The 20,943-nt window shown below is 42.8% G+C and overlaps 1 protein-coding gene across 7 annotated transcripts in view; it reads left to right on the forward strand.

Annotated features, from left to right (window-relative positions):
* LOC109549527 (uncharacterized) overlaps positions 1 to 19,228 on the forward strand; it is a 129,090-nt gene extending 109,862 nt beyond the window's left edge. The window contains exons 5-10 of one of the 7 annotated variants that reach the window (XM_073805744.1): positions 7,769 to 7,806; positions 8,670 to 12,478; positions 15,487 to 15,620; positions 16,595 to 16,705; positions 17,003 to 17,064; positions 18,606 to 19,228. In XM_073805744.1, the coding sequence (XP_073661845.1) occupies positions 7,769 to 7,806; positions 8,670 to 8,845 (214 nt within the window). In that variant the 3' untranslated portion in view covers positions 8,846 to 12,478; positions 15,487 to 15,620; positions 16,595 to 16,705; positions 17,003 to 17,064; positions 18,606 to 19,228. The remainder of the gene's footprint in view (positions 1 to 7,768; positions 7,807 to 8,669; positions 12,479 to 15,486; positions 15,621 to 16,594; positions 16,706 to 17,002; positions 17,065 to 18,605) is intronic. The other 6 variants (XM_073805743.1, XM_073805745.1, XM_073805746.1 and 3 more) reach the window with 6 other exon arrangements.
* The last annotated feature ends 1,715 nt before the right edge of the window (positions 19,229 to 20,943 follow it).

Consider the following 20,943-nt stretch of genomic DNA (forward strand, 5'->3'; position numbering starts at 1 on the left):
TGAATTATGTTAAAAATAGAAGGGCTGTTAATAGAAACATCAAATATGACCGAGTGTGAGCTGTTTTATTTCCCTGAGTATTGCAGATACATGAAGCAACTCTGATGTCTCAAGATTCAATAGATTGAGAAGTTAGTCAAGTGGCTGGAGTTCTATTTCTTTGATGGGAAATTAGGTGAGGAGGCCCTCAGAGCAGGTTTTGCATAGTTTTGAGGGAGCAGTTGAAAGATTAGTCATGAACAGCTCAGCTGGTGGAGGATGGGGGCAGAGTTAACACCCTGAACACAGCACTGCGACTGGGCAGGGCTGCAGTCCTGCCCTTTCTGCACCTTGGCAGCCTGCTTGTTTGGTTTGGCTTTTTAAAAAATTAGTTAATTAATTGATTTTTGTTGGGGTAGAGTTGTTTTACAGTGTTGTGTTACGTTCTACCGTACAGCGAAGTGGAGTGGAGCCCCTGTCAGTGGCCTCCGCCAGGTATCAAATAATAGCATGTTTAGGGCTTCAATTCTACTGATTTTTCTTATGCTCAGCTTGGCTTTCAATGAGAGAAGAAACCCTTTCCTTTTACATTTTCATGTTATTGGTTCACATAATGTTTAATAAAATGTTAGTTATAACAAGGTCTAGTGACACATATAATTTTGTGAACCAATGAAATGGGTAAGCAGTGGTGGATGAAAGGAAAAGTCTGGGGGATACAGTTGGGAAACACCCATGTGTCACGGGCAGTCAGCCTGCTCTAACAAGAAAATACAGCTCAGGTATTTGAGTGAGTAGGTAAAGCAGCAGGCAGTTAAGAGATCTCTTTTTGCATATGGAAGGAAAATAAGTAATTAATCATTTGTCTTTTTTTTGTTGTTTTTTTGCTGTACGCGGGCCTCTCACTTTCGTGGCCTCTCCCGTTGCGGAGCACAGGCTCCGGATGCACAGGCTCAGCGGCCATGGCTCATGGGCCCAGCCGCTCCGTGGCATGTGGGATCTTCCCAGACCAGTGCACGAACCCGTGTCCCCTGCATCGGCAGGCGGACTCTCAACCACTGCATCACCAGGGAAGCCCCAATCATTTGTCTTTAGTGTATATAATATTCAAATATGTATTAATTTACACAGATATTGTTGTACAGCAATTTTTTTCCAAAGGTTAAGTTTAATTTTGCATTAGTTTCTTCTTCCCTTAAGTTTAATTTTGCATTAGTTTCCTGTTAAGGGCAGGAAGTCAAGTCTTCCTGCCCTTAACACCCTGCTGTATTTAGCATTTCTGCAATGATGTCTCAGCTAACTTCCCAATCTTTTTTTTTTATTTCTTTGATTTGTCTAGGGCATGATTTGAAATCTTCCATCAAAGCCAGCTCTAGCCAAGTTCATTTTTATGATCCAGTTTTGTGAAGCACATTTGATTTTTTTTTTTCATTCTTCAACAGATTTAAAACATGGTAAAGTGTTCTAGGGCGGTGATAGTCTATGGACGCATGCAGGCCTGTCAGTGTGTTCAGAGGAAGCAATTGCTTCTTTGGTGAGAACAATGACGTCTGTACCCTACAGTCTATGAACAGCATTCTAACGGCAGCTCAACGTTTAGCAAAAGGTTTCAGCTTTGCCCCAGCTTTGTTTTTTTTTTTTTTTTTTTTTTTTTTTTTTGCGGTACACGGGCCTCTCACTGCTGTGGCCTCTCGCCGCAACGCAGCATGTGGGATCCTCCCGGACCGGGGCACGAACCTGCGTCCCTTGCATCGGCAGGCGGACTCTCAACCACTGCGCCACCAGGGAAGCCCCCCCCAGCTTTGTTTGTGCTCAGCTGTCTTCCAAGTTAGCCAGCCGTCAACAGAGTCAATGCAGAGCTTCTAATGAATGGTGATGTAAACTAGTCACTTGGCAGACTCGTGGCTACTGCCTGGATGGTACCACAGACAACTCCTGAAACTTTGTGTAGGACTAATAGCCCTTCGTCTTAGGTTCAAACCAGGCAGTACTTGGCTTCTTGCAGGGGTAACCCTGGGCAGCCCAGAGGTTGTAATTTCAGAATGACCAGCTGGCTCTGTGCCATGTCGAAATGCCCAGATGAAAAAGGAAAAGCAGTGTCTGTTAGAGTACAGCGTCAGTTTCTGCTTCATGGTGCCTGTTTTTTTTGTTTTCTTTTCCCCCTGGTTTTAGGAAAGAATTTCCAAAGAAAAGCCAATAATTTATGCTTTGCTGCTGACTTCAACAGTGTCCTGCATGCCTACCTATAAAACATAAAAGTGTACTTTAGAGAGAGGCTGGGGATCTCAGGCAACGGTTAGATGTCTGGGAGCACGAGATGAATGAGATAAGAACACAGCCGGGGAGGAACTCAAGTTCTAATGATACAGACAAACACACCCAAAATACGTGGAGATATGTATGGGAGGTGGAGGAACGACTGCCTGACTGGGCGGGAGAGGAAGCTTGTACAGAGGAGGTGACCTCTGAGCCTCAAAGATAAGTGAGCAGTCGTCAGGCAGATAGAGGTCCCAAGATGCCAGGGCACGCAGCCCAAATGCCCAGCCTCTTGACCCTATATAATAAAGGCCATCTTCTGGAAAGTAGAAATAGCTTGAAACTTTAAAATCATTTTTTTCTTCAGTTACCTTTGATAGTTAAAAGATAAGTAATACACACAGAAAACTTGTTTCTAACCAAGTAACCTCTTAGGAGCATTTTTGTAAGAGAGATTAGTGTGGTAATACTTGCCACGAAGGCAAAGTGGATACAGATGATGGCTGTAAAGGGGCTCTGGGCAACGGGGAGTCATTACAGGTTTCGGTGCAGTTCTCTGAAGTGTGTGTGTGTGTGTGTGTGTGTGTGTGTGTGTGTGTGTGTGTGTGTGGTTTGTGGAGAAATCCACGTGGCAATGTGAAAGAAGCACTTGGGCAGGGATTGGAAGGGTCTGGAAGCAGAGACACCCATTAGCAATCTGAAATAGTATAGACAGAGGGGGTAAGTGTGTGAACTACAGTACTGACAAAGGAAAGAGAGAATAAAAATATAAGTTGAGTTATTTCCCAGGTGGATCTGATGAAAGATTTATTCATTCATGGACCCAAAATTCAGTCATTCATTTAATATTTATTAAACACACTCCATTTTTAAAGCATTGTTCTTTGAGGATTAGAAAGACAAGGATTGCTTTTGAGGGGCTTACAGTCCAGTAGGGAAATCAGACATCATACTGTACTAGTTAGGGTTCTCCGGAGAATCTATATCTATCTATCTACTGATTTAATTTAAGGAATTGGCTCACATGATTCTGGGGGCTGGCAAGTCTGAAGTCTGCAGGACAGGCCAATAGCTTGGAGACTCAGGAAAACCTGATTTTGCATCTTGAGTCGGGAGACCACAGTCTTTTCTCTTAAGGCCTTCCTTCAACTGATTAGATGAGGCCCACATACATTATGGAAGGTAATCTGCTTTACTTGAAGTCTGTTGATCTAAATGTTAATCTCATCTAAAAATTCTTTTGCAGCAATATCTTGACTGCTCTTTGACCTAACAACACTGAGTACCATGGCCTAGACAAGCTTACATAGAAAATTAACCGTCACACATAAAAATAGTTGAGAGAAACGTGTGTATGTGTGTAAGAAATTGTATTTGAGATGAGCTTTGAAGGAAGAGATGAGTATGAATATTTGAAATGGAAGGCACAGCGTGAAAATAAGGATGGAAATGTGAAAAAAACAGGGTGCGTGTAGAAAATTATTGTTTCCTTTGATTGGCGTGAAGGGAGCGAGGAAGGGATTGATGGAAATTGAACTTGAATGAGGGATCCTGGTATCCCATGAAGACCAAGAGGAGGAGTTTGACTTCATTCTGCAGGAAGGGGAAATCCAGCCAAGTTTTTCGCTCAAAGGATTGTTTTCTTGGAGTTAGTAGAGTTCAATCTGACAGCAAGCCCCGGGTCAGGGCATCGCGGGGTTGTGTGGCTTCCATGGGGTCAACTGCCCTGCCTTCTCGTTGTGTGACCACCCAGAATACGATTCACTTGGAAGACGGTAGTGAACAAGACCAAAAATATCATTTAGGGTTTCAAGGCAATCCAAGATCATTATTGTTGGAACATTGCATGCAGTCGTTTCCTAAAAAGATATCACCTGTTACAAGAAGAGGGCGTAAATGAAAAACAGAACCTATGAGTGAGGTGTAGCTCTTCAAAATGATGAAATTGGGAAATACATTCTGTTGTCCTGCCTGAGTTCTTTCTTTAAATTCTTGGTGAACTGGTTGAAAAAAATTTATGTAACACTGGTTTCATGCCTGACCGAGAACGGCAGATATATCATTCCCCATGATTTACTCTTTTGTACTCATGATTCTTTACTTAAAAAAGCTTTACAGTTGCTGATTAACTGATATGAGTTAAGGCCTTTGGTTAATTGTAACCCTCTCAGTTCAAACGTTTCTTGTATTGCTTAAGCCATATGTAGAGTTTCTCTTTCTGTGTTTTTGGTTAATGTTTTGTTATTAAGGACGCTGAATTGTGTTCCGTTTTCTATTATGTTGAGTCATGGATTAACCTAAAGAAACACAGACGTTTGACTTTGCTTCCTTGGAGCAAAATATGCACAGGCTTTGGGGGAAGTGTGGGTGTGTATTCTTAGGGTCTTTGTGATAAGGGCTTTGCCCCTTCCATCCACTCACGGCTCTTTCTCTATAGGACCATGGAAGAGACACGTTCCATCTAGCTAACTTGCTGTTTTTGTTTTTTTTTTAAGATGATAAGTAGGTTATACTAAACCATTTTCTAAGAATCTAAGTCTTAGATCCCCCCCCCAGCAGGCTGCCTGGGACCATAGTGTTAAGAATGTGAACTTTGGAGCCAGGCGGCGAGGGTTAGAACCTGGCTCTGTTACCAGCTGTGTGTCCTTCTATGAGCCGCTTAACCATTTTGCCCCCATTTCCACATGTGCAAAAGTGAGGATAGTAATACTGAAACCGTGCACCTCAGATTGGGAATTGAACCCACGCGGCCGGGACTCAGACCCAGACAAAACCCATGCTCTTCCAACTGAGATCACACGCCTGGTTTCAGGACCTAATAATGAAGCTCAGGTTCTTGATGTCCTATCACAGAAAGAATTCAGTGAGAGACAAAGTGATAGGTAAGAAGTGGATTTATTTAGAGAGAAACACACTCCACAGATAAGAGTGTGGGCCATCTCAGAAGGCAAGAGCGGCACCAGGGCATGGGGTTGTCAGTTTTTATAGGGTGGGTAATTTCGTAGGCTAATGAGTGGAGGAGTATTCCAGCTATCTGGGGAGAGGGGTGGGGATTTCCAGGAATTGAGCCACCGCCTGCTTTTTGACCTTTAGGGTCAGCCTTGGAACTGTCATGGCACCTGTGGGTGTGTCATTTAGCTGATGTGTTACAATGAGCCTATACCGAGGCTCAAGGTCTAGTGGAAGTCGACTTGTCTTTCGTCTTGGACCCATTTGGTTCTAATCAGTTTATGTCATGTCCTCGGGTTATGTCATTCTTTCAAACGTTGTGCCCTGCCCCCTTCCCTCCTGTTTCATTATAACATCATTGTTGCGAGGACTGGATGATTTAATGATATGCAAAGTGTTTAAAACAGTGCCTGGGCTTCCCTGGTGGCACAGTGGTTGAGGGTCCGCATGTCGATGCAGGGGACGCGGGTTCGTGCCCCGGTCCGGGAGGATCCCACATGCCGCGGAGCGGCTGGGCCCGTGAGCCATGGCCGCTGAGCCTGCATGTCCGGAGCCTGTGCTCCGCAAACGGGAGAGGCCACAACAGTGAGAGGCCCACATACCGCAAAAAAAACAAAAACAAAAAGCCAACAGTGCCTGACACATGGTTCACACTTGTAAGTGTTAGCTCTTATCATCTTAGATGAGAACTGTGCAGGTGCATCAAGTTGTTCAGAAGAATCTTGTACCATTAACAAATCTCGGATGACTGTCTTTGGCTGCATAAATGGAATTTTGCTTCTCTGGAACAATCACTACTCCTAAGCAGAGTTGTCAGTGTTAGTTAGTTTTTAAATGATGGAAGAGGATGAGATTTTTACCGGGTGGGTCAGCTCTCACCGGCACAATGACTCATAGCTGGGTAGGGAGATGCAGGAACAGTTAGGATTTTTCCCTGGCTAGAGTGGAGACTTCCTTCCTGTGTACATAAATATCCTTACAAACATTGATCTTTAAAACCGATGCAATGATATTTACTTGTTGATAAGTGAAATCACTCTTGCAGACATCTGCGGGCTTTTACGGCCAGACTGACTGATAACTTATCAGGGACATTGTACAGCATGCATTATACAAGTTCTGTAGGTCTGGTGATATAATCAGAACACATATGACAGCTTGCCTTCTTGTCACGCTCATATATTCTAGGACATCATAGGTGCCATGATAGGTAGAATGGGCAGTAGTTATGTTTCATGAGGAAAATTCTAGTTTTGAAAGTGACTAATAAAAATTTAAATCTCAGCATAATTACCTGTCCTGTGTCTTATAGAACAAAGGGGAGGAAACAACTCTGTAGCGCCTACCCCTTCAGAGCCAGAACGGATACAGAACAACAAAGGAGACATCCTATCTAATTGGCTTCTTTGTATGTACCCTTTTGGTATTTCACGAATCCCATTTTGTTTTTACTGGCATCTTATCTGCTCTGTTTATGTGCCCCATGATTTTTTTTTTTTTTAGCATTCTCACTAACTCTATTTCTTTTCCTCAAAGCCCTTAAGTAACTGCCATGTCCTCTTTCCACTGTTATCCCCTACAGATGATTTGTTAGTTTATTTCCTCTTCTGATCAAAACGCCTTTGCCTGGGTGACTCCGAATTAGTCACATCTAATCTTGATGATTCCCTGAATGACAGTTCCATGCGGTTATCAGCAGGCAGTGCTCTGTTTGGTTTAAAACATTAAAATGTGAAGCTTGTTTTGACAGCAAGATTCTTCCCTGGGCAGTGCTAAGAAGTGTCTAAGTCTGACTGATGAATCGTGATGAGAATCACAGGACTTAACAATAGTAATAAAACCTTGTGATAAAGCACCTTGTTTTTCCACCATTTGAATATCATTGTGAGTCAAATCATCTCCCTCAAGAGCAGAGTGTAATATCGTGACCGTATCTCTTGAATGTGGTTCACACACTTGTGGGTCCTTATTTTCCAGCAGATACTTGAGTGCTTTCTTTCTTTCTTTTTTTTTTTTTGCGGTACGCGGTCCTCTCACTGTTGTGGCCTCTCCCGTTGTGGAGCACAGGCTCCAGACACGCAGGCTCGGTGGCCATGGTTCATGGGCCCAGCTGCTCCACGGCATGTGGGATCTTCCCGGACCGGGGCACGAACCCGCGTCCCCTGCATCGGCATGCGGACTCTCAACCACTGCGCCACCAGGGAAGCCCTGAATGCTTTCTTGATGTGTAGCATTCCAATGTCATGAGTGGGTCCTTCTTTTTTTAATTGTATTTTTTTATTGAAGTATAGTTGATTTACGGTGTTGTGTTAGTTTCAGGTATACAGCAAAATGATTCAGCTATACATATATACACGTATATATATATACACACAAAAAGAATATATATATGTATTCTTTTGCAGATTCTTTTCCCTTATAGGTTATTACAAGATATTAACCTATAAGGTAATAGTTATAGTTCCCTGTGCTATACAGTAGTTCCTTATTGGTTATCTATTCTGTACATAGTAGTGTGATATGTTAACATGAGTGGGTTCTTCTGTTTTTTTAATTTATGAAACATTTTCTTTTCATGACTCAGAGAACACGTTTGGCTCATCCTCATAGCAATTTTAAAAGGTAAGATCTTCGGGCTTCCCTGGTGGCGCAGTGGTTGAGAGTCCGCCTGCCGATGCAGGGGATGCGGGTTCGTGCCCCGGTCCGGGAAGATCTCACTATGCCGCGGAGCGGCTGGGCCCTTGAGCCATGGCCGCTGAGCCTGCGCGTCCTGCTCTGCGCGGGAGAGGCCGCAGCAGTGAGAGGCCCGTGTATTGCAAAAAAAAAAAAGGTAAGATCTTCAATAACGAAGGAAAACGTGGGAACCCACTGCTCATTCCAGAAACACATATGCAGCCCCTGTGTCTAATCCAGCGGCAAGCACTGTAGGGAGGTGGGATGTGGATGAATCAGTTCCCGACTTTGCAGTCTGCGTCTTAGAGAAGGGGCGGGGAGAGAGAGAAGAGATGAACTAACATTTACTGAGCGACATGCAAGACCCCACACAGATGTCCTCTTTTAATTGTGACAACAGTACTGCAATATACCTGGTGTTACCTCTATTTTATATGGAGGAGACTGGGTCTCAGAGTGGTTGAGTAACATCCCCAGGGTCTCGGGGCCAGAGTGAGTAGAAGCCGTGATTTCAACTCAGGTCCGTCTTTCCAGCCCATGCTCTGTCTGCCCCCTGCATGGGCCACTCATAGGCAGAAGGAAAAAAAGCACGAGGGCAGTGAATGATTATGGGAGTTCATGGTCATGTGTCTTTGTGGGCGAGGAAGTCATTACAAAAAGAGTACTCGGAAAACTAAAGGTGAAAATGATAATGTATCGAAATGGAGATCAAACATTCTCCTTGAGATGGTGAAATAGACTGAAAGAAGTGGAAAAACATTCGTGCTTGATTAGAACATCTCAGACTCTGCTGGATTTCTATTTCTCCACAGCTCGCCTCTTCCAATGTGCTCCATCTAATATCAACAGCTCTTCAGATGCGAGGACACAGAATTACATGGAAATTCCCCGTGCAGTACAGCTACGTTTTAGATTTTCACGGCAAAGATTCTTTCCCGTGGTCCTTTTTACAGGCATGACTTTTAGGAGAACACCAATCATGAAATAGAAGCTACATTTTAAAATGAAAATGCATCTGATACCTCCTGTGGAATCCCATCCTAGGGTGACATGGCAATCTAAAACAGGCGTCAAAACATACAAAATACATAAAAATTCATCTGCCCCCAGTTTGCTTGTCTTTCGCCTTCTGCTTCCATTATTAATCTGAGAAAACCGTGTGTGTGTGTGTCTGCCTGAGTTTGTGTGTTGAATTCTTTGCTATCTGAGAAAAAGTTATTATTCTTGAGAGTATTTTAAGTTTGATATTGTAGAACAGTGGTCCCCAACCTTTCTGGCACCAGGGACTGGTTTTGTGGAAGACAGTTTCTCCGCGGACCGGGGGGAGGTTTGTGTGGAGTGGGTAGTTCAGGCGGTAACGCGAGCGATAGGGAGCAGCGGGGAGCGGCAGATGAAGCTTCGCTCACTCGCTGGCCGCTCGCCTCTTGCTGTGCAGCCTGGTTCCTAACAGGCTGTGGACCGGTACCGGTCTGTGGCCCAGGGGTTGGGGACCCCTATTGTAGAAGATGTACCAGTTATATGGAAAAAAAAAAAAAAGGCACTAGTTCCAGGAGGTTGGAGCTGGTGTCAGCTGGGCTTAGGCTCCTACGTGAAGTTTTGACACTTGAGTATCGATGATTCCTTGGACACTTGAGTATCGATGATTCCAGGCTCCGCCGTCTGAGAGTCGTTTCCATCGGGCAAACCCAAGGTCCTGTTCTGACACAGGGGCTGGCCTGTTTTTATAAGTAGAGTTTTCCTGGGACACGGCCACACTCATTTGTTGACATACTGTCCCTGGCCGCTCTTATGCTACAGTGGAGATCGTAACTCTGTGGTCTGGAAAGTAAAAAAATGTTTACTGCCTGACCTTCAAGAAAAAGTTTCCTGGCCCCGGTTGGGAGCATCCAGCCTTCATCTATACTTACCTGGACGCAATCCTAAAATACGTTGTATTGCACTAGAGCTTTGCAAAACCAATATTGCATTAATGACACTTTAGTCCTATTTTGAAATAAGTCAAAGTCCTTTGAATATAGAAGACTAAGAATGGAGTAGTCATACTCTCTGGACTTTCTGTTGCCCCGAATTTGCATCCATCGGCTTCCAAATTGCATTTTCTTTCACAGAAACTCAATTGGTCTCAGTTTTTAAATCTGAAATCTTCAAAGAGGATGCGGTACGCACAAAAAGGTGATACCTGGCAACGTGGAATGGGATCAAACTTTAGTCTGTGGCTTTTAAATTCATACTCTGTGGACTCTTCATGTTTCTTTCCTTCTTGTTTCCTTGTGTAGCCTTCAGGTGTGCCGTCATTCACTGTAACTCATCATATTACGTTTCAGTTTGCCAATTTCCTGACGTTAACACTGCCATCACCATTATTTGCAAGCTATGACAAATAACAACCCCGTTGTGAAAATGGTTGAGAATCTCGATGAGTTCAAGTGTTGACTTCTTGGCACTAGAATAACAGCTGTTTCCTAGGGTAATGTAAAAGAAAAGGAACACCACCAATTCCTTTAGATTTCTAGGTAATAGAAGCCCACAGAAAATCAACAGATTTGTTGTATATGAACAGAGGAAACTTTGGCAAAATCATTTTTAAATTCCCCATGTCTTTAAGTTTTCTTAAAGCCATTTCATGATACAGTTGCTCAAAAGACATTTTACAAAGCTGGATAAGTTTTTTTGTCTAGCGATATCAGTATTAATATGATAGGAACAGCATAGAGAGGTCTGGAGTCTGTTTTGAGATGAAAATTCATATGCCAGCAGGAAAGAAGCCACCAACAATCTGGAGAACTTAATGAGAACAACCTCTCAGTTTTAATTACAGCATTACAAATGTGCAGATACAATAATTGCATTACCTTGATGTATATTTCCACAAGGACTCCATAAAATAAATTCAAAGGCCAGCAGATGGCTCTCACTAACAGTATCATTTCTCCCTGGGAACAATACAGTTGCTGCATATATTTTTGTAAAAAACAGGTGAATGACACCATCCCAAGCCACAATATAACATTAAAATATTTTCTTCATGTCTTGTTTAAAAGACTTTTCCTTATGGTTTTTCGTCAAAGGGTTAGAGAAAAGTAAACCTACCAAGATACTAGATTAGCTTGTTTAATTTCAGTATCTCCAGCCTTCTCTAGATGGCAGTCAAGGCACGGGGTTTTTTAGGCCGCTCTTGTGGAAAGCGAGAGGAAGAACACAGCAGGGTTTTTTGTTTCTCACAGTCCTCAAATAACGGTGATGAGCGTGTTAAAGTCAGGAAATTGACATGACTGACGTATGAGAGTAGGAAGACAGCAAAAGATGCTCGTCTTAGGGCTGCACACTGAAACAAGAAAGAAAGATGCTCAAGGGGAATAAGACCCCTGGACTCATTTGATCCAGTTATCACACATTTTTGTGTGTGCATAGCATCCTTTTTGAAGATCTCAGATTTAAAAACTGAGGCCAGCTGAGCTTCTGTGGGAGAGAATGAACATCTGGAAGCCCGTGAATGCAAATTTAGAGCAAGAGAAAAATCCAGAAAGCATGAGTATTCCATACCTCGTCTCCAACCTCCAAAGAACTTGGACTTATTATAAAATTTGATTAAAGCCAAGTGTCGTTAATGCAACATTGGTTATGGAAAGCTCTAGTGAAAGACGACATAGTTTTTGCATTGAGTCCGGGTGAACTTAGATGAAGTCTGTACTTGGTGCTCGTTAGTAGCGAAAGTAATCAGTGTTTTAGGACAAGAATCTTTAACTTGCGCATTTTAAATGACTGTTTGATTGTGTTCCCGAGGAAAATTGATCGTGTGACATGCATTCAACATGCAACAAATATTTTTTGACTGTTTATTCTGCATCAAACACTCTGCTTAGTGCCAGGTATTCAGATGGGTGTGAACCCCTATCCCAATGGCCCCGTGAATCTGTCCACTCTAGTAGGACAGATAAAGCCGGAGTGAAATGGGGACCCTTGTTTTTTGTCTCCTGCTTCCAGTATAGGATGGAGAAGAGTTAAGAAGACACAGATTTTCCATCAAGGTCTTTCTCCAGGACTGGGATTTAATAAAATAATAATGAAAATATCAACAAAACCACATTCATTTATTGTATATCTAAATAGCCTACTTGTTTTAAATACTTTATCTATGTGCATTACATGAACCCAGCAAGGTGGGTATTAGTACCTTTATTTATAGATAATGAAACTTAGATAAGGAAGATGTCTTTCCCAGGGGCCACAGCAGAGCCCGATTCCAGCTGGAGTTCCTGTGTCTCCAAGGCTTAGGCTCTTCCCACCGCACCCAGCTGCCCACATTCTGAGCTGCCCTGTGTGTGCATTTCTTCCATCTGAGTTGGACTCTTCCACACAGAGGTGCTGGGGACAGTGTACATGGCCTTTCCCGGGTCCATCTGTGTTGGGAAGAGTCTGGGGAGCTCGGTGCTGATCCTTCAGGGCTTACTGTCTGATGATATGCTGTCGGGAACGGTAAGGGAGATGTTTCAGCATCAAGAATATTTTTCTTATCCCTTAACAGGCGCTATGGTGACTCCTCTTCCTCTGGTCCTGATGCAGCATGAAACGTGGCACAAAGGAACGAGGAAACATGGCCTTTTGTGCTCGGTGTCTGAAAGTGAGTGTGCAGCTATGGGGACGGTGGCTGAGGAGGTAGGGTAGGATTCCTGCCATCTCTGTGACCATCAAACAGGATTAGCTGCTCAGCAGCAGCCCCTTAGTAAGGCTCCCCATCACAGCCAGGGCGCCGTGTGAGCGAGGTGCTGGGAACAGACATTTTCCTGAGGGCGTGTGTGTTAGTTTCCCAGGGCTACTGTAACAAAGCACCACAAACTGGGGGGCTTCAAACCCCAGAAACTTATTGTCTCCGGGTTCTGGAGGCTGGAAGTCTGAAATCAAAGTGCTGGCAGGACCACACTCCCCCGAAAGCTGCATGAGAGCCCTTCCTTGCCTCTTTTCGGCTCTGGAGGACCTTGCCAGAGTCCTGTCAGCAGTCCCCGGCACTGGCTTGCACCTGCCTAACTGCAGTCCCTGCCCCCGTCTTCACGTGGTTCTCTCCCCGTGTCTTCGTCTTTTCCTGAGGACCATTTACATTGAGTTAGCGGCCACCCTAGTCCAGGAGGACCTCAACGAAGTACACTTGTGATCACCCAGTTTCCAAACAAGGTCATATTCTGAGGTACTGGGGGCTTGGAACTTCAGCATGACCCTTTTTAGGGAAAGACAATTTCACCCCATAACAGCACAACGTAAGGCAAAGAGCAGATTCTAGTACTAACTCTGTCACTAATTAGCTATGTAACTAGCATCTACATCTCCCTGGACCCTGGTTTCCTCATCTATAAAGGGTAGGAGTTGGAAAAGTTGACCTCTAAGGTCTTATTCTATTAGCCTGAGAGTGGGAGGTCCTTGGCCTCTGGTCACGTACCTCTGGTCCCTGGACATTTCTGTCAGGACAGGGTATGTGGCTCAACCAGGCTGGACACCATGCAGCTCCCTTCCTGCCCCCGACCCTGGTTTCCTTCCTTAGTCTGTTGTTAAGCTTTGAGAATCCTCAGAATCTGAGATTTTATTTATTTTACTTCTGTGCTGAGCTGTCTGCTGTGATGCAACAAAGAAAAAGGTATAAGGGAGGAACCAGAGATAGATAAACCAGATACCATAGAACTAAAGGGAAAAACAGAGAAAATGACCAGAGCTCCAGTAGGTTAACCGTGATAGGCTGCAAGTCTGCTGCTGGCTGAAGGGGCCAAAAGCAAAATTATTGTCTTGGTACTAATCGCAGACTTGTCACGCGACCACACTTTTCCAGTGGATTATTTCATTATATTGAAACAGGTGTGTTTATGATCTATCATCCAAAAGGAGGTTCAGAGCTAACGAAGTCATAGATAAAGTTGCTGGTGGCCTTAATTGCATGTAGACCATTTCCTTTAGAAATGCCATCATTCTGTGCATCCCAGCTGCCCATCGTGACCATCCCGCCACTCCGCCCACCTGTGACGGTTACTGTGATGAGATGCTGGGCCTCTCTCCTCTCTCTAAATAACTGCAGTGTTATGCCTGCGAGCTCAAGAGTGGTAGCATGTGAGGTCTCACAAAACCATCAACACCGTCACTCAACATACAGATGGCCAATAGGCACATGACAAGATGCTCAACATTGCTAATTATTAGAGAAAATCAAATCAAAACTACAATGAGGTACCACCACAAATGAGTCAGAATGGCCATCATCAAAAAGTCTAGAAATAATAAGTGCTGGAGAGGGTGTGGAGAAAAAGGAACCCTCCTACACTGTTGGTGGGAATGTAAATTGGTACAACCACTATGCAGAACAGTATGGAGGTTCTTTAGAAAACTAAAAATAGAATTAACGTTATGATCCCACAATCCCACTCCTGGGCACATATCTGGAGAAAACTCTAATTCAAAAAATACATGCACCCCAGTATTCATAGCAGCACTATTTACAATAGCCAAGACATGGAAGCAACCTAAATGTCCATCAACAGATGAATGGATGAAGCAGATGTGGTCCATATATATATACAATGGAATACTACTCAGCCATAAAAAAGATAAAATAAGGCCATTTGCAGCAACATGGATGGACCTAGAGATGATCATACTAAGTGAAGCAAGTCAGAGAAAGATAAATATCGTAGGATATTACTCATATGTAGAATCTGAAAAAAAATAATACAAAGGAACTTGTTTATAAAACAGAAGTAGACTCGCAGAAATAGAAAACAGACTTATGGTTACCAAAGGGGAAAGGGGGAGAGGAATAAATTAGGAGCATGGGATTAACAGATACAAACAACTATGCATGAAATAGGCGAGCAGCAAAGATAGCACAGGGAACTATATTCAATATCTTGTAATAACCTATAATGGAAAATAATCTGAAAAAAGTATATAACTGGATCACTTTGCTCTACACCTGAAACTAACACAATATTGTAAATCAACTCTACCTCAATAAAAAAAATACGATTTTACAAACAAATTTTAAAGAACATTTTATAAAAGCAGCTACCAATCATCTTTGTAAAAAACAGCGTTACTGAGATCTATTTCGTGTACCATAAACGTCACCCATTTAAAGTGTGTAATGCAGTGGTTTTTAGTGCGCTCACAGTAGGGCATATTAGTATTCACAGTATATATCCCAGTATATTCACACTGGGCAACTATCACACAGTCTGATTTCAGAGCATTTTATTAACTCTCAAACGAGCAGTCACTCCTGATTTCTCCCCCTGTCGCCCCCTCCCACCCTTGACAACCACGGATCTACTTTCTGTCTGTACAGATTTTCATATTCTGGACATTACATGAAAATGAAAGCATACAATATGTGGTCTGTCACTGGCTTCCTTCATTTATCAGAATGATTTAAAGGCTTATCATGTTGTAGCGTGTACCAGGTATTTAATATTATCTTGTTGCTGAATAATATTGCATGGAGTGGATGCGTCCTATTTTATTTATCCATTCACCCGTTGATGAACACGTGGGTAGTTTTCACTTTTTAGCCATGACGAACGGTGCTGTTGTGAACATTAGGAGTAATTTTTTTGTGTGGACGAATGTTTTAATTTCTCTTGGGTTTCTATGCAGGAGTGGAATTCTGCGTCTACGGAAGCTCTATGTTTAACTGGCGGAGAAACTGTCCAACTATTTTCCAAAGTGGCCGTGCCGTTTTACAGATCTGCCCACAATGTATGAAGGCTCCAGTATCTCCCAATCCTTGTGTATGCTTGTTATTTTTTGTCCTTTTGGTGTAGCCATTCTAGTGGATGTGAGGTAGCATCTCACTGTGGTTTTCGTTGGCGTTTCCCTTATGATTAGTGAAGTTGAGCACTTTTTTTTCACCTGCTTATTGACCATTTGGAAGAGGATCTATTCAGATCCTTTACCCATTTTTAAATTGGGTTGTTTGTCTTTTTGTTATTGACTTGTAAGTATTCTTCATATTTTCTGAACATAAATCCCTGATCAGATACCTGTGTTGCAAATATTTTCTGCCATTCTGTGGGCTGTCTTTTCACTTTCTCGATGGTACTATTTGCAGCACAAAAGTTTTCGATTTTGATGAAGTCTGATTTATCTATTTTTCTCTTGTCACTTGTGCTTTGCCCGAGAAACCAAGAAACCATTGTCTAAGTCCAGGTCACAAAGATTTGCTCCTATGTTTTCTTCCAAGAGTTTTATAGATCTGGCTCTTACATTGTTACCTAGGGTCCATTTTGAGTTAATTTTTGTGTCTGATGAGAGGTAGGAATCCATTTTCAATCCTTTACATGCGCATGTCCAGTTGTCTCACTACAATTTGCTGCAAAGGGTGCTCTTTCCCCATTGAACTGTTTCAGCACCCTTGTCAAAATTCAACTGACACGGTTGTTTTTTAATTTTTGTATATTACCTTGAAATTCTTTTTTTATATTTAAACTGTTTCAGTAATTATGCATATATATTTTGCATTATGGTTTTTAATTTAACACAACATAAACATTTTCCAGAATTCTCTAGAGGATTTCAATGTTTACACTCCTTCATGTTGAGGTATGGTATTTTACCAAACCATTTCAATATATTTGGACACTTCCATTGCCACAATAACTTGGAAAGAAAATAAATGGAATTTTTCCTGAGTTTGGAATAAAGATTTTGAATATCAGCACCTTTTGACTTAAACATACAGGGAATAATATTTTCTTTCACCAAGGGAATTGCAGAAATGGAGGAGTTTCTGAAGAACCTGGCAAAAGAAAGAATGACATGTAAAAACCTGCCAGATCCAGAGAGCATGAAGCAAACATTCAACAATACCAGTCAGGTAAGGACTCTTCCTCTTCCTCTCCTCAAAATAACTGGAAGGTGCCGATGCCAAAGTCAGTAGGCTAAGGTAAAAATTGGTGGGAAACCCATTTTGATTGCTACATAGAATTAGAAAATCCAGTTTAAAATAGAAGCATGATTGGAGTTTTAATTGGTAGGATGGTACTTAAGGTTGATCCCAAAGTCAGGAGAATTCCTAAGTTTTCATTCCAGGTAAATGAGAGGAGAGGAAATTATATGAATTCACTTTAACCAGGTTGAGACTTACACAGTTAACATTTCCTTTTGTCTCAAGGGATGGGAAGAGAAAGCATCATATGAAATTATAGAGAAGTAATAGGATCTCAACTTAAACAGGTAAAATTATCAGGATTTTTGTCATTTTATGTCGAGCAAGTTACCTGGACCAATCTTTAGCAAAAATAAAATGAGAACTAATCGATTAGGCAGTGAAGCATCTACAGGTTATTCAGGAAACAACTTCATCTGTAAGTCCTTTGGGAACAAAACCATTTTACCGTGGCTATGAACTAATAAGGTAATGAGGTACCAAAGGGAAAGATGGGCAGAGAACAAGGCTGAGCAGAACATACAAGGATTTTGCATGGAGAGCTGGAAAGAAAGCAGGCAGGATGGAAAGTCAAGAAAATGAAGTAAGACCAAAGGTCATTTGCATTGAAAATGCTGAGTTCTGATTTTTTTTTTTGTGTGTGTGCGGTACGCGGGCCTCTCATTGTTGTGGCCTCTCCCGTCGCGGAGCACAGGCTCCGGACGCGCAGGTGCAGCGGCCATGGCTCACGGGCCCAGCCGTTCCGTGGCATGTGGGATCTTCCCGGACCGGGGCACGAACCCGCGTCCCCTGCATCGGCAGGCGGACTGTCAACCACTGTGCCACCAGGGAAGCCCCCTGAGTTCTGATTTTTTAAAATGTTTTTCTTTTGGCAAGGTTTTTTTTTTTTTTTTTTTTTAAATGATAAGGAGTTGTTAAGAGCTTCATTGGTAAGCAACACAAACGGCAGAAACTGTATAGGAGCACAAAAGTTTTATCTTAGAATTACGTTTCAGTGTATAATTTTATAGACTGTCCAGAAGTTCTGAGTGATGTGCGACCTTCTTAAGTCTCTTTAAACGTGTGTTATGTTTATCTCTTGCTCTAAAACAAGGTATCCCTGAATTCCATGATTTAGAACCACTATTTAATTTTTTAAAAATTTATTTATGGCTGTGTTGGGTCTTCTTTGCTGCGTGCAGGCTTTCTCTAGTTGTGGAGAGCAGGGGCTACTCTCCGTTGCCACGGCATGTGGGATCTTCCCAGGCCAGGGCTCGAACCCACGTTCCCTGCATTGGCAGGCGGATTTTTAACCACTGCGCCACCAGGGAAGTCCCAAGAACCACTATTTCATTTTGTCCTTGATTTTGCGGGTCAGGAATTCTGGAAGGGCCAGGCTGGGTGATTCATCTCTGATCAGCATGGCAGCAGCTGGGGCTTTAGGGTACACTCAGAGATGGTTTCTCCATGCATGTCTGGGTCTTGGGGCTTCCTGGCCTCTCTCTCTCTACAGCATCTCATCCTCTCAGGCCTTCTGCATGTGGCCTGAGCATCTCATGGACAGTGGTCTCAGGGCTCCAGAACCCCCGTGCAGAAGCTGCTTGTCTAAGCTGAGCTGGGAGCTAGAGGCCCATTGTCCTTAGTGTCCCGGTGGTGAAAGCAGCCCTCGTTCAGTTTAGATTCAAGGGGAGGGGAGCTAGGACCCACTTCCCCATGGATAGAGGATCAAAGGCTTTGCAGCTTTCTTTAATCCTCCACACCGTGGTTCTTAGCTGTTTTAGTTTCTGGGGTCTTCTGAGAATCCGATGAAGGTTATAGAAAATGTACTCTCACCTCATTTTATATGCAGTTTTGGTGGAATCACTTACCCTGAAGACTTGTCTACAGTAAAGCTGCTTGATGAATGGAGCTGGAGAAATAGCGTGACAGTCATTCCCTTGATGTCAGAGCCACTGGTCTGCTCACTGAATCCTCATCTCCTTAGCCTCCCCTACCCTTAACCTTCTCCTCTGTCCCCTAGAGGTCTGCCTTTGGAAGGATCTTGGTTGTAGTTCAGAGGTTATAATTTCACAAGGTTCATTTCTCTCAGGGTAGCAATAAACCTGTGAAGTATGACTGGGTCAGTATTTCTCCAGATGAGTTCTTCTGTCCATAATTTATACCCAGCAGCAGATTCTGTGTGACCGGAAAGACAGGAAGGAAATAATCTCCTGGGACAGTATTTTAATAGCCAGATGTCATTGCCACTAACGAACTTTTAGGCTGGACACAAGGATAACCTTGACAACTGACTTCCTACTTCTGCCTGAACTGTCCACCTGGATTTTGTTTTTTATCAGCCATCGTCAATACAAAGGTTGTTTCTCAATTTCGTTCTGTAAACATACAGCCGCTGCGTCCCACAGGAACTGAAAGTAGGTGTCCCCAGCTTGGAACTTTTTTCGGAAACAATAAAAAGCTCCTTTAGCTTTGTCTTTTTTTTTTTTTTTTTTACATCTTTATTGGAGTATAATTGCTTTACAATGGTGTGTTAGTTTCTGCTTTATAACAATGTGAATCAGTTATACATATACATATGTTCCCATATCTCTTCCCTCTTGCGTCTCCCTCCCTCCCACCCTCCCTACCCCACCCCTCTAGGTGGTCACAAAGCACCGAGCTGATCTCCCTGTGCTATGCGGCTGCTTCCCACTAGCTATCTATTTTACATTTGGTAGTGTATATATGTCCATGCCTCTCTCTCGCTTTGTCACAGCTCACCCTTCCCCCTCCCCGTGTCCTCAAGTCCATTCTCTAGTAGGTCTGTGTCTTTATTCCTGTCTTATTCCTGGCTGCCATCTTCTCTGTATCACACAACATCTTTCTTATTCTGCTTTTGTGAAAGTCAATACCCACAGAATCCTAGGTGGTAGAGTTGGACTTGATCTCAAGTCACTAGTGAAATCAATCTTCCTTTCTATAAAAGGAGGAAGCAGCAGACACAGAGATTAAGTGATTGCCCAGGGCACACTCTGCTTAGTGACAAAGCTGAGATCTGAACCCAGGTCTTTGCACTAAGTCGATCTTGAATATTAAGTCAGAATATTTGACATGAGTGTTCCAGGTGCTATAGACTGAATGCTTGTGTTTCCCTAATTTTCCTATGTTGAAACCTAACCCACAGTGTGCTGCTAATTAGGAGGTGGGGCCTTGGGAAGGTGATGTCACCCTTGTAATAGAGACCCCAGCCAGCCCTCGCCCCTCTGCCCAGAGAGAAGATGGCCGTCTACAAACCAGGAAGCGGGTTCTCGCCAGACACTGAATCTGCCTGTGCCTTGATCCTGGACTTTCAGCCTCCAGAACAGTGAGGAGTAAATGTCTGTTGTTTAAGCGCCCCCATCTGTGGTAGATTGTTATAGCAGCCCAAGCAGACTAAGACGCTAGGTATTTTTTTTTATGGTTTTATTGAGATATATTTTATATACCATAAAATACACCCATTTAAAGGGTACGGTTATGTGCTTTTTAACATATTCAGAGTGCGATCATCACCACACTTTAGAACATTTTAGCACTACAGAACGAAAATCTGTCCCCATTAGCAGTTGCTACCCAATCCCCCCCAGCTGGCCCCAGCCGTCCCCCTAAGCAACAGCCAATCCATTTTCTGTCTTCATGAATGTGCCTGTCCTGGGTAAGTGGGATCACTATAATACGTGGTCCTTTGTGACTGACTTCTTTCACGTGGGATAATGGTTCAAGGTTGGTCCATGTTGTAACAGGTGCCTGTACTTCATAATTTTTTATTGCAGAATAATATTCTATTGTCTGGCCATCCCACATTTGTTTATCTGTTCATTAGCTGATGGCATTTAGGGGTTCCCAGTTTTGGGGTATTTTGAATGATGTGACTGTGAACATTGTGGGCAAGTTTTGCATGCATGTGTATTTTTATTTCTCATGGGTATATACCTAGCAGTGGAATTGTTGGGTCGTTTGGTAACTCTATGTTTAATTTTTTGAGGAACTGCCAAACTGTTTGCCACTAGCTTGTTTTTATGTTTTTAATTTATTTTCTTCTGAGTTTTTAAAATTTGAAGTTTAGCTGACTTACAACGTTGTGTTAGTTTCAGGTGTACAGCAAAGTGATTCAGTTATACATACATATATATCTATTCTTTCAGATTTTTTTCCCTTATAGGTTATTA

This window comes from Tursiops truncatus, chromosome 6, assembly GCF_011762595.2.
Source record: "Tursiops truncatus isolate mTurTru1 chromosome 6, mTurTru1.mat.Y, whole genome shotgun sequence".
NCBI classification, from domain to species: Eukaryota; Metazoa; Chordata; class Mammalia; order Artiodactyla; family Delphinidae; genus Tursiops; species Tursiops truncatus.